We start from the raw sequence: 14,145 nt of genomic DNA on the forward strand, positions 1-14,145 counted from the left end.
ACTGATGTGACATCAAAATGCTCTTACACTAATGCTTCCATGCGTACGGCTGCTGTAACAAGCCTGATCTGACAGGATGTTCATACCTTTGTTAAAATAATGCAATGATTTGCTCACTTTATTATAAAAACACTGAACAGCATAGAATGTATAGAAGTTCATGTTTGCCAATATTAAAATCAAATCAGTCAACCCTTTAAGGCCATTTATATCATATCTGAATCATGACTTTCTGAGACCTCAACATCATCAACAAGATCAATAATTACCTAACAAACCCATTGGATACAATCTAGTGAATACTTACTGCCCACTAGTGGATTATCAGTAAATGCAGGAAGTAGATGTTTCTTACCAGAATCAAGATGGCTGCCATCTGATGTACCAAGATACCCATTTTGCTACATAGTGTAAATTGCCATTTTACATAATCAGACACCGTCCTTTCAATGATAATGTCTTTATAACACATTTTCAGTGGAAATAAGTATATTTATGTATTGTCTATAAACGCAATATAAAATATAAATCTGACACATTTGACAAATACTTTTCTCTGTACTCTTTCGGTACTGCTGTACTTGAATGCAAAACTGACTGATTATATATATATATATATATATATATATATATATATATATATATATATATATATAATATTGGAATATATCTGTAATTTAAACTTGGAAATTTTAACTTTAAAGTGGCTAATGCATTTGAATTTTAAATATGTCCCAAATTAACTTGATGGAATTTAAGATAAAACAAAAAAAAAATCAGCATGGCTGGATTATTTTCAGATCTCTTTTTAGAAATAGTCAAAGTTCAGTGATTATCAAATAAACCTTTATTTGACAATGATCATGAAAAAGGTCATTTTTGTTTCATTTATACCAAAACTAGCAAAGATCAGCACATAATTAAGAATCAGAGGCTTAAGTCCAGTTAAATAACCCAGAGCCAAAACCCCAACCACTGGACACTACTGACACTCCCAAAGTGATGGGACAACAGTCTGGACAACAATAAAGTAAAGTAATGTATCCTTTCTTGTGCTGTTGAAAGTTTTTCCGCATTATAAACACTGTTGTAAATGTGTGTTCAATTATGATCAGGGGAGAAAAACTAAATTGCAAAATTAAAAGTTTCCATATATCAGACTAATCAAATATCTGAAAATACCTCAAATGTACACTGAAAAGAAGAGAAATGTTAACCAACCTTGTCAAGAAAATACAACAAAAACAGAATTAGGTTTTTTTAACCTCATTTGCAAGCACTTGTGTGAATCAAACTTGATAACCTAATTAATGTGTTACCAATTGCATCACTTGTTTTAAGTTAGTTGGCAATTCTCTTTTGAAGTGTAAGCATATGGTCACTAATTCACTGGGGCCCAGTAGCTCATTAAGTAGAATGTGTTTCCAATATAGCATGGCTGTGTCCATTACAGCTGCCTAGGTATGATTCCAAACTGGGGGCCTATCACTCTTCTTCTGAACTTTCAAAAAATGAGAAAAAGGCCAAATAACAATTATGATCAAAATAATAATGAATTACTGATTGATCCTTACAAAACATCAAAAAAGTCCCAAAGATAAATAAAATGTTGTAGTAGCCTAATATGGCACCCCAACAAAAATGTATCTCATTGTTATTTAACCACAGCAGGCCAGGTATGATTCCAACCAGGGGGCCTATCACTCTTTGTTTTACCTTTCAATAAATGCAAAAAAGGCCAAATAATAATAATAATAATAATAATAATAATAATGATAATAATCATTATTAATTATTATTATTATAATAATAATAATAATAATCAGTATTATTATTATTATTATTATTAATTACTGATTGGTCCTTTAAATAGAAATTTGATTTTGCAGTAGCCTTCTAACAGCATCACCCATTCACAAAATTGTGGGTACTATACAGAAATTCAAAAGCTTACCTAGATTTCATCCCAGCAATAATGCATCTCATTGTTATATAACCACAGCAGTCTAGGTATGATCCCAACCAGGGGGCCTGTCACTCTTTGCTTGTACTTACCATAAATGCAATAAGTGCAAATAAGCCAAATAATTATAATGATAATAACAATTAATTACTAATTGGTTCTTTAAAAAGAAATCACCAAAGTCCCAAAGATAAGTCCTTTATGTTGTAGTAACCTAACAGGAGCAACACTCATTCACAAAAATAAAGATGCTATGCAAAAATTTAAAAGTTTACCTATACTTCGCCCCCTCAAAAATGGTTCTCATTCCAGTCCAAGTGTGATTCAAACCTAGACGGGGGGTGGGGTACTAATAGAGCATACCCCAACTACTGTAATAATTGGTACGTTAAAAAAAACCAAAAAAAAACTTTACAACAGTCCCAACAATAAAATCCTTTATCTTGTAGTAGCACACTCATTCATAAAAATAAAGATGCTTTACAGGAATTCAAATGTTCTATCTATAATTCCCCAAAAACAAAGACCTATGTTGTTGTTTAACAAAACAAAAAAAAAGTTACTTCTTGTCATGAGTCACACTATCAGTCCCAGCTGACAAAATCAGAATAAATTAGGAGTTCTGAACCCATCAACACCATGATGTAGTGATACAAAGTATTACTATTTGAATATTTCCCCTTGAAAAAATTAACACACTGCTAACATTAATGTAATGCTCATATAGGATATAAACAAACTGTGGCAGGATGGTCCTGATCCACAGTGTCCCCAATGAACTGATGTCAACATCACTGGAAGAAGACATCCACCTGCTCCATGTCCAAAGAGCTGGAGGAGAGCCCCGCTATCAGCTGTACACACTTGAGCTTGATGGCAGGACAGCAAGGACTGATGCCTCTCAAACTGGCAGAAACTGACACTACGCATTTACAGATGCTCCACATCCAAACACTCTTTGTGTTTCTCTGATTTTGCCCTGAAAGTAGGAGCATGCTCCACTCCACTTCCCATGTCCAGCAGCAGCAGCAGCAGCACACAATGGCATGTACACAAGATGAAGACGCATGGAGACAAAATTGCAAACACACACACATGCACACTCACTCACTCACCTGCTGTAAATACATGAAGGTGAGGGCGGCGCAGGACAGCTGAGGACAGGCGTCCACGTTGGGTAACGCCACGCATGTTCCTCCAGGATGCTGCATGTTCCCTCCTCTAGCTGACAAACACAAACCCCCGACAGTACACAACCCTGCTCTGAGCGCGAGGGAGAGAGAGCGGCGGGATGAGCAGAGAGAGGGAGAGAGAGAGAGGGAGAGAGAAAACAAAAAAGAAAAGAAAGAAAGAATGATTGGTAGAGTGTGAGCAGAGAGATGGAGCTTCAAAGGAAGCAGCAGCCGGTCCCGTACGATGGAGACCCGAGTGTTTTCTGCTCGCAAGAAGGCGGGACGAGCGCGCGCAGAGAGAGAGAGAGAGAGAGAGAGAGAGAGAGAGAGAGAGAGAGAGAGAGAGAGGGAGAGAAAGCAAGAGAGACCGCTCTGCTGCAGTGTGTGTGACTCAGAGTGTGTGTGAGAGAATAAGTGTGAGTCTGACTCAGTATGTATGCGTGCATGTGTGTGTGAGTGTGTGTGTGTGGAGGCAAGCCAGCAGCCAGTGCGACTGCGATCGCTGAAGCGTGAGGGAGGCAGAAAATTGTCTCTGTGTGTGTGTGTGTGTGCGAGAGAGCGAGGGAGTCCAGTGTGTATGTGCAAGTGTTTTTTTTTCTTGCACAAAATGCTGATCTCTCTCTCTCTCTCTCTCTCTCTCGCTCTCTCTCTCTCTCTCTCTTCTTGATGAATTGAAGTTCTCTGACATGTGTTACTGGAGGCGATCAGGATGCTGACTGCAGCCACAATAGGAGCCTCTCCCTCTCTGAAGTGCCATCACATTGCTGGGAAAACTTTTTTGAGTCATGCAAAAATACCAAACTGTTAACAATAAAAAAAAAAGAAAGAAGAAGAAACAGGTCAGCCTGTGTCTTCATGATATGTTAGCCCTTAACTGAGCAAATTGGCTTGATTTCTTGGGAAACTGTGGAATGCAATAAGTGACAAAAGTGGGAATAACAAAAAAAAATGGCACCATTAGTAATAAGTACAAGAAAATAACCAGAAAATTAGTTTTAAAAATCTGTAGGCATTGTTTTTTTTTTTTAATAGTTAATAGCTAGTTTTCTCAATCTTCTCTGATATAAGGAGCGTGAGTGTGCCTATAGGGCAGGCGGATGGAGAGGTGGATTGTCCGACAAACAATTGACTTTCATGTGGGAGTCTGTTTGGATTTAAGTGTTGTTTTTGTTTTTTTTCCTACACTTCACAATGTGTGTCTTTTGCCTAAACCTAACTGTCTGTGACTTTGTTGCCTAATCCTGACTATCATGATGGTTGCATTGGTTGCCATGTGCTGTTGTGAAACAAGGACCATGTTATGTCATCCACCATGTGCATATGTGGACAACATGGTAAAGGCATCTCAGAACATAAACAGCTGGTACACATAAACTGTATATAAAGATGGAAAATGTGACAAAGTGTAACTTTTTTCAGTCTCTATCACCCCCTGGTGTCTGTCTGCAGTATAGGTCATAAAGCCCACCCCTCCATGTTAGTGTATGGGTCATAGGCCAAACTCAAAACTCAAAGTACATGCCAAATAAAATGTTCCCAAAGGTGGTTTCTGTCACTGAAGGTAATTCTCATCACCCTGATGTTTGTTCAATTGATCATTTTTATGATAAGTTCAGTTTTAATGAGTTATTAAATTCTACACAAAGGGGATCACCATAACAAGATGGCAACGCCCAATATTTTAACCTAAAATCATAAAAGCGGGTTAAGTTTGGGCCTGGCATCTTTATATACAGTTTATGGCAGAATGATATCTAAAACGTTTACCTCAATGTTTGTTACTGCAGAAAAAACATGAATTGAAATATTAAATTATATGAATACAACATGAAAAGTTGGACAGCCAACATTTAGTGTTGATGATGCAGTATTACTATGTTGTTGTTTTTTGTTTTTAATATTAATTCAAATATTCATTGAGAGTAGCTTTGTTTCTTAGCAGAAATGAAAAAAAGCAACCAATGATGACAATATGTCGACCAGTGAAAAAATGATTTGATATCTGCTTGAGCAAAGAGGATGAGTTGTGTCTCAGCTCTGGACCCCGCAGCCTTTATTCAGAGCTATTAAAGCAATGATATGATGTGCTTAAAGGTACACTCCAGTGATTTAGTATTGTAGCTCCTTAAATAGTTTAGGGAATTCAAAGAGAGGAGAAAAAAAAGAACTAGAGAAGAACAGGGGGAGGAAAGAAAAAATAATTGAAGAGGCAAAGACCGAGACAATCTGTATTTTTAGTCCCTATTTTGGGTCAAGCACCAGAGACACTGGATACTACACTTCCCATAATGTTAATGTGTTCATGAGGACACAACTACTACCTAGTAAACATAATGAGATCTCACAGAAAGAGTTGAAATGACCACAATAGTTTTCAAACAGCATGAGGTGTTAGTGCCATGTATTGTGTTGAAATCAGCCGCACCGTTTGGCCATCATGTTATTGGTTAAGTTTTGGAAATTTTCATTTATTTTTTTTAGATAAAATAATTACATTTATTACATATAAAGTGACAAAGTTGGGTTTAGGCACTGAAACTACATGGTTCGATTAGAAAAAGATCTTGATTTCAGATAAAATAACTACATTTGTTACATACGGGGTGACAGGATTGAGTTTTGGCAACAAAACTGCTTGGTTTGGTTTAGAAAAAGAATGTATTTTAAAGAAAAAAAACTAAAAAAAAACTATGTTTGTACACAGGTTGGGTTTAGGTTAGGTTAGATTTTGATTTAAAGAATTATGTTCTTAGATAGTTAGCAACACAGTTAAGGCACCAAAACTTCTTGGTTAGGTTTTGAAAAAGATCGTGTTTACAGGGCAGTGCAATAAAGTTGGTCAGGTTTAGGTTTTAGTTAAAAAAACTGTGTTGTTACATATGGGATGACACAGTTGGATTTAGGCACCTAATTAACTTGCTGAGGTTCAGAAAAATATTTTTTTATATATAAATAAGTCTCACTGTTGGGTTGAGGGACCAATAATTGGTTAGTTTAAAAAAAAAAGAAAAAAAGATTGCTGATAATAATGATAAAATGACTATATTTGTTACATGCCATGTGGCATGGTTGGGTTTAAGCACCAAAACTTCTTGGTTAGGTTTAGAAAAATATAATGTTTTCGAATAAAATAACTATGTTATTTTACAGGGCAGTGCGGTTGGGTTGGTTATGTTTAGATTTTGATTAAAATAACTATGTTCTTACGTACAAGATGACACAGTTGGGTTTAGGTTAAGAAAAAAAAATCGGGGGGATAAAAGTATGTACATTTGCTATGTACATGGGTGTTATGGTTGGGTTTAGGCACCAGTATTACTTGATTAGCTTTAGAGTATTGTTATCAAACACTATGAAACAATCATGTCAAAAAGTGACAGGATTACATCATGTAATATCACGTAACTATGTACAAGTTCTAAGCACGTGAAGTTAAAAGACATCCACATTGACTTTTAGTTTCACATAGGACACAAATAGCGGTCTCCTGGGTAAAAGTAGTAGTAGTTTCTTGGTTATTATATTTCCTATGGAGTCATTATTGGAGTCATTAGTCATTATTAATCACTGCCCACTGCATGACATCACTGAACGATGGAATTTGTGTGTCCACCATGGCAAAGGATCCAAATTAACTTTCCATTTGCTCTGTTCAGTGGTGCCAGCATGTCATTTCAACACATTACATGCCACCACTACATAATGCCATTTTAACAAATCCGGATCATTTCAGGTATTTCTTTAAGACCAGGTTGAGCAAACAATTGAGCAAACCTTTTTTGAACTCAACACAGGCTTTCCATTATCACTTTATATTCTGCAATGCCATGCCTTATATTCTCAGCTGTGACAGAGGTCCTGCAGAGCCACAGAAGACATTATACATCTGTTTGCACAGACTGAGTAGGACTCACCGTGACGAGTAAACTGACCTTTATGTGTAAAATCAATTTAGTGCCACTCTAAACATAACATTGGGAAAATCCAACCACCGTTCACTATCTGAGAGATGCTGGTCATTTACATTTAACTGTGTAGCTCTGAATGCTGTGATGGGATGAGATCAGATCGATTGTTTATCTAGAGAGAGACTTCTCACTCTGTTGGTGTTTTGGTAGATGCATCCTCAAAGTCGATTATTAACCCAACAACCTTTAGGTTCGGCCAACTCCAATTGAAATAGGCAATATATGAGAAAACAAAGACAGGGACATTTTTCAGTGAAAATTGTCTTAGCAATTACAAGTTGCAAACAGTTAAAAAAATGTAAAGCTTTTGTCAGCAAATGTTTATTTGCAGATTGATAAGTTATCATTTGGACTCCCTTAAATCAGCAACATCAGTTGTCATTTTAGCAAGCTGAATTCAATTTGCCAACTAAATTTGTAGTCATAGTTAGACTTGTACCTTTGCCATTTGAAAATCAAACTCTCTCAAACTGTGATTGTCTTATAAATGCATTCAATTGTTCAGGCAAAAATACATGTGTTGCATTTTGCTTCCAATGAAAGCCCTGACTGGTATCTCATACAGAGCTGCTGTAATGATCTTGACATCGTACTTAAAATCGGAAAAAAAAATGCCGAGACTAACCTCTCTATTTTCATGAACCCTGCAGCGCAGCGACGACTGCAGTCACATTAACTAATTAAAAAGGACAAACACGGAGGTTTCTGCAGTTCTGCAGCAGTCTTGTTGCACAAATTTTTACCAGCAACTCTGCCTAGTCTGATCATGTGTCGACAATGTGTCATCACTCCTGTTTAAGACCGCTGCCTTCAGATAGATAGAAAGAAAGTCACCAGAGTAGTCATTTAAGTCACCAGAGTAGTCATTTAGTACTCAGTTACTACAGAGCTGCTGAGATTTACTCAATCTTTGTTTGTGCTTTTTTTTCAGCTGGTTGAAAAGAGTGGAATAAAAGTAAAAAGTTGAACCGAAGCCTATCCCAGTTGATAATATGCAAGGGATGGGGTGGATCTGGACAGATCACCAGCTAATCACAGAGAGACAGACAATCATTCATGCTCAAATTCAAAAGATTTTAGAGTGAACAATTAACCGTTGTGTTACTGGACAGTGTGAGGAAACCAGGGCACCTTGAGAAAACCAACACCTGTCCACACAGAAAGCCTTGAACTGAGCAAACACAGAAACTTTTAGCTACGTGCCATGCCTTATTACCTTACATCTCCAGTGTATTGGCCCACCTGCACCCTAATTTTAATTAGTTATATTTGACCCTAAATTGAAACAGTAAATGGACAGTACTTGCATAGCTCCAATCACTCAAAGCACTTTCACACTACATGTCACATTCACCCTTTCACACACTAGTGGCTGAGGCTACCATACAAGGTGTCACATGCTAGTCGGTAAACATTCATATGCACCCACAGTCCAATTGCACAGTATCGGAAGCAATTTGGGGTTCAATATCTTCCCCAAGAACACTTTGACTGGAGGAGCAGGGGATTGAACTGCCAACCTTCTGATTAGAGGGTGACCTGCTCTACCTCTGAGCCATGACCACCCCACAACAATGCAAACACTGTGTCAAAAAATTAGCTCATCCCGATTTTTTCAACTGAATAACATTGCCAAAATCAGACAGATGATCGCATGGTTTCATGTGACTTTTGTTTTAACTTCTTAACAGATACAATTTGAAATGCAGTAAAGTAGCGCCCCAGTGATTAAAAGTACTGATGTACAAATAAAATTACTAGTTTTTGAAAATACTCAAGAAAAGAATAAGTACACAAAAGCAAGACTTTGTAACAGTAATAAGAGTAATAGTTATTTGTTACTTCCACCCCCACTTTTCACCAGCCTTTGTCAAACTGCCCTGGCTCATCTTTAGCTTGTCCAAAATTTAGCAGCTAAGCTCTTTACAAGGACTGGTCATAGATCTCTCTTTACTCACATTTTAACCTCTCTGCATTGACTGCCAGTGAAGTTCGGGAATGATTTTAAAATTGGTTTCATCACTTATGAGGCCGGGATCCTGCCTACATTGTCTGCCCACAAGAGTCAGTTAACTCTTCTAAAAAAAACTTTTTAAAACCCACTTCAGTAAATTGATTTGGTAAATAAAAGGTCTTCTGTTTTAGTGTGTGTAATATGTTTGTATGTATTTGGATTTTTCGGGCCCAAACACCAACCACAGGCAGTTGTGAAGGCACACTTGTAATTGAAGGAATTATTATTATTTATGCAAATGATTCGCATTTTTGAGGGGATAAAGATACTTGAAAACTCAAGAAACTTTACATGCACATCACAAGTGGTGAAAATGTTGATATTTTATAGATTTTTGGCTCAGGTGTTAAAAAATGTCTCAGTAGCACTAAATAAGTAAATTAAGTAGCCCTGGCAGTATATTTCACCTAGATGAAATAAAAAGTAGTAGTAGTAGGACATGCAAAAAATTCCTCAGGGGCTATAATGTAAACCTAACCAGAAGTCAGCCATATTGAATTTAATATGCACTGAGCATACATTGTCCTGTCTGCCCAAAATTTGTCATGCTTGATAAGAGTCCTGGTCTCATGACATCTGCATGCCAAAACTGAGTTACAGTCATAGCACCACCTACTGGCAATAAAACATGATTGTTTATTTTTATTTTTTTAATTTAATGTACGCCTCTTAACCATGGATTTATTAAAGAAAGTCTGGATACAGACTTACTGGCCCATAGAGCATGCGTAGTTGAGACTTACGGCGGCCGAGCGCGGCCAAGTGTGCCTGAGTGTGTAACTTCCGCCGCCAGAGCGACTGACTTCTGGTGTAGTGCTTCGCTAGTTTGAATGGCCATCTAAAAAAAATTATCTTGCAGATCATTTAGACTTTCCAAATGTCATCAAACTGGATGGTTTAAATCTCAATAGTGAAATGAGTCGTTTCATGGGTGTTTTGGTGCTCATAAAAAATAATGTACTAATTCACAGATGCATCTTGCCCAATTTAAGTCAGTGGGGAAAAGTCTTTCTAGGGTGACCAACCCGGACGGTGTGACTCCACTTTTGGCCCAATCAAATGTCAGCTCAATTGTGGTAAAACTGAAGCCTTCAGACCTTGATGATGCCTCCTTGAGACAACTGGGAGGCTTAATTAAAAACCCATTGCCGTGGTGATGCATTTTTTTGCCACGAAACAGGTATTTGCTGAAACTTGTACATTATCCAAACTGCTTGAAATGTTGCATATCTCATAAGAGTCCAGACCTGAAGAAACTAGCATTCCATTTGGGTGTAATAGTGATTGTGCCACCTACTGGCAAAGGGAAGTAGGCCTTGTGTGACAATATCAATAGCAATTGATATGACGTAGATAACTGCGTGTTCTCTGGCACCAAATAGTGCACACCTAAGTGGTAAAAACTTTTACACCAAGTCCAGTGCTGCCACTTCACACAGTAAATGCCATCTCATCCCTACATTCAGTTTCTGACTTTAACAAGAAACAATGCTGCATAGAGCAATGTACTGACAGTACCCCAACGTGTGCAAACCTGCAAGGCCCCTTCGCGGCTGCTTAGAGCTTGAATTTTCCCTTGTATTCGCTTTGACTATGTACACATATATTTATACACATTTACGTATTGAAATAATTTATGCATTTTAATCTCTTATTTAAGCACTCTGTTTAAATATCATAATTTTATTGGTATGTTTTGTTAAGCTCTGTTTTATTAGTAACTTTATTGTTTTTACTCTGCTTCTTATATCTGCTTTTATTGTCCTGTAAAAGCACCATGTAACTTCTGCTTTGAAAAGTGCTATATCAATGATGTATTATTATTATTATTATTATTATTATTATTGATGTTGTTGTTGTTGTTGTTGTTATTGTTGTTATGCAGGTGTGCCTTCACCAAACACTGTGACCCAAATATTGTGGATTACAGGTGAGCGAAGCTGTCGATCTGTTCTGAGCAGGCAGCAGCAGACTGCGAGACACACTCATTCTTGGGGAAAAGATTGCAGTGCGCCACTGGATTTGCATCACCACAGCCTCTACCGTGAGAAAATATGCATTGTCATTTGGGTGTAAAAGAGAGAAGGAGAGAGAGAGAGAGAGAGAAAGAGAGAGAGAGAGAGAGAGAGAACCCATATTATGGGATGAAGCAGAACACTGCAACTGCATGGCTGCAGGCTATGAGCTGCCTTTTATCCATTTGTTCGACTTAAGACACGCTCCCTTTTTTCTACTCTTTGCTTTTTCTCCTCCATCTCCATCCTGTGGGCACATCTTTATGTTGCTGCCACACAAACAAACACACAGACACACACACACAAATGCACACGCATACACACACACACGCCATTTGCCAAACAACTGGCATAGCTTTTATCCACACAGACACCTTCTCCATTACTCAATAATTCCTGATTACAATGACATTTTTTAAATAATAATAGTTCTCTTAAAAGTTGGAAAAATTGAACCTTATATTAAAAAAGAGGTCGCAAAAAAAATTCGCACATAAATGGAAATTTTCATTGCTTTTCAAATAAAGGGTGGCATTCAAACCTGTAGTCTAATTGATCACATCATAAATTCAGCGTAATTTTAGCACAGCATTAATTAAATCAGAGCAACAGTCATGACTTTCTCTTTTCAGCAAAAGTATGGTTTCCATTCACTAATGTAATCACTTTTACTTTTTTAATGCTGTTGAGTTACTGTTGATGAAACTCACACTACCTATAGATGTTTCACATTAAAAGCCTGTCAAAAATGGGAGGTTTTATGTCTATCAAGCCCCTGAATGGCCTTAACTGTTAAATGTCTGTCCAAAAACAGCAAACTGGAATGGACTGGAAACATTTCTGTTCAAGAAGAGAGACTTTTGCTAAAATATTATAACATACAAGACAGACGATATTCAAAATAACAGCTTGTCTGTTTCTTAACTTGTTCAAAACAGTTTAAAAGTCTGATTCTGTCTATACAGGCACATAACTGAGAGTTTACTCTTTTTAGCATCTGCTGTCAAAGTTACTGTCCGTTCAATGCATTTTTGAAGGTTTCATTCGACCTATTAAATGGTAATTTCTTTTACAACAAAACCAAAAGCTACTCTCTCTCTCTCTCTCTCTCTCTCTCTCTCTCTCTCTCTCACTCACACACACACACACACACACACACACAAATCAAATAACTATAAAGTCACAATGACCATAGATCACAATGTTGGACATTTTGTGCACCTAAATAAACATATAAACATATCCTTATGTAAGCTAGTACCACTCAATTTCAACCAATAACATCGCAACATCCACTCATCAATCAATCTCTAACTTTTAACCACATGGAGCTAATTGGCTAGCCGGCAGAAACATGCTGCATTGATGTGTTTTTGTTACACCAAAATGCCTCGGTTACAGGCCACGGGACTGAATGGATTTTATTGAGGCAAGTGATGAGAAGGTTCATCCTTCTCATTGTGACTGACAGCACTACACCCACTAGCTAACACTGTCTGGGCCTCACTGTTATGACATGCCTGTTCAACAATCAAACCTTTCTTTTCATTTCCAAAAAAAAGCTGATGAGGTCGAATTTCTGATTTATTGGTCATTCATAAATATGCGTCTGAAGTCTGGAGTTCGCGTCCTCTGTGAATGTGTGTGTGTGTATATTTGTGTTTGGAGTTTACGTCCTGTGTGTGTATGTGAGTGTGTTTTTTGGGTTTTTTTTTTTTTACATCTTACCATGTACCCTTGCTCCCTACCCTGAAACATCTGTGATTTTGGGACCTAATCCCAACCATCATGACAGTCCACTCTGTTGTGTGAATAGGGGCTGTGCCGCTTCATCCCACCACAAGTGCTTTTGTTGACATCACGGCAACAGGCTACGTCATCCAACCATAATGTCATCCCACCACGTGCATTTCTGTAGTGGCATCCCGACACGTCATAGCTTGACATGGGAAGGATACCTAAAACATCATAGGTTGACGTGGAAGGTAGCCCGACCGAACGTCACTATGTGAGGAGTTCAGAGTGAAAATGCGTGGGGGGATGTAAGGTTGCAACAGGTGCCATCTGAACACGTTATGAACTGGAAGTTGGAAGTAAAAAGTGACAAGGAATAATCTGATAATGTGGGGGGGGGTTATATGATATTATAAAAAAAGCACTTTCTTAAGCTAATTTACTTTTCGTTGCTTATCTTCAGGTAATTTTCTTGTTTGTTTGTTTGTTTTCTTGATAAATTTCTTGCTATTTCTTTGGCCATTTCTTGTGAAGCTGCTCACTGCCTTCTTCATCTCATGCCCTTGAAAGAAATCAAACCAGTTTGCTCAGGTGTCAAAGGGTTAAAATGATGCAGTTCTTGCGCTTTGAATGGTTGCAAAACTCTCATTCAAAACTGTCACAGTTTGCTAAGAGAAGTGGCCTTGCATGTTAAAAAAGAGAAATGGAAGAGCAAAACAATGTGTCTGATAAATGACTGCATAGCTCCACAGGGCGCAGCTGGTATTTTGTGTTTGTTTAGTAGCAAATGAGGAAAATGGATACAACCTGATGTTATGAGGATGTTGACTTAAATGTTTTTTCAAACATACACACACACACACACACACAGGATGATATTAAACTGTGCATGTTTAAGCATTTGTGCTCCAGATGATATTGCCTTTTTAGTCATAATCCTCTCTGTAATGTCTGCATGCCTACTAGCTCAGGATGCTATTTGTCAACTCCATTTTAAAAATGGTTCACTAAGCTCACCGAGGCCCCGAGGAGATGTTCTGATATCCTAATTTGATCACAACATTACCTTGGCTTGTACAAATAATATAAAAGCAACTGTGAGACAGACATTTAGATTCTGTAGAATTCCCCATTCGTAAACTGGCCTGCCTCTTTATGATTTCAATGTTTTCTTTTCAGCCCCAGGCCGTACTTCTGGTCAGTCTATCCCAACCTGTTCAAGGACATTTTAGGCTCACTCATTTTGGCTTTTAGTAAATAGTAAAATTTACAAATTCTA

The 14,145-nt window shown here is 37.6% G+C and overlaps 1 protein-coding gene across 8 annotated transcripts in view; it reads right to left on the reverse strand.

Annotated features, from left to right (window-relative positions):
* rbfox1 (RNA binding fox-1 homolog 1) overlaps window positions 1-14,145 on the reverse strand; it is a 198,296-nt gene that overhangs the window by 150,503 nt on the left and 33,648 nt on the right. For 6 of the 8 annotated variants that reach the window (XM_042505384.1, XM_042505383.1, XM_042505391.1 and 3 more), the window contains exon 1: window positions 3,079-3,252. The exons of 1 other annotated variant lie outside the window; for it this stretch is intronic. In XM_042505384.1, the coding sequence (XP_042361318.1) occupies window positions 3,079-3,174 (96 nt within the window). In that variant the 5' untranslated portion in view covers window positions 3,175-3,252. Of the gene's footprint in view, window positions 1-3,078; window positions 3,253-14,145 lie in introns of those variants that run through there. One more of the 8 variants, XM_042505388.1, reaches the window with a different exon arrangement.

This window comes from Plectropomus leopardus, chromosome 17, assembly GCF_008729295.1.
Source record: "Plectropomus leopardus isolate mb chromosome 17, YSFRI_Pleo_2.0, whole genome shotgun sequence".
In the NCBI taxonomy this organism is placed as follows: Eukaryota; Metazoa; Chordata; class Actinopteri; order Perciformes; family Serranidae; genus Plectropomus; species Plectropomus leopardus.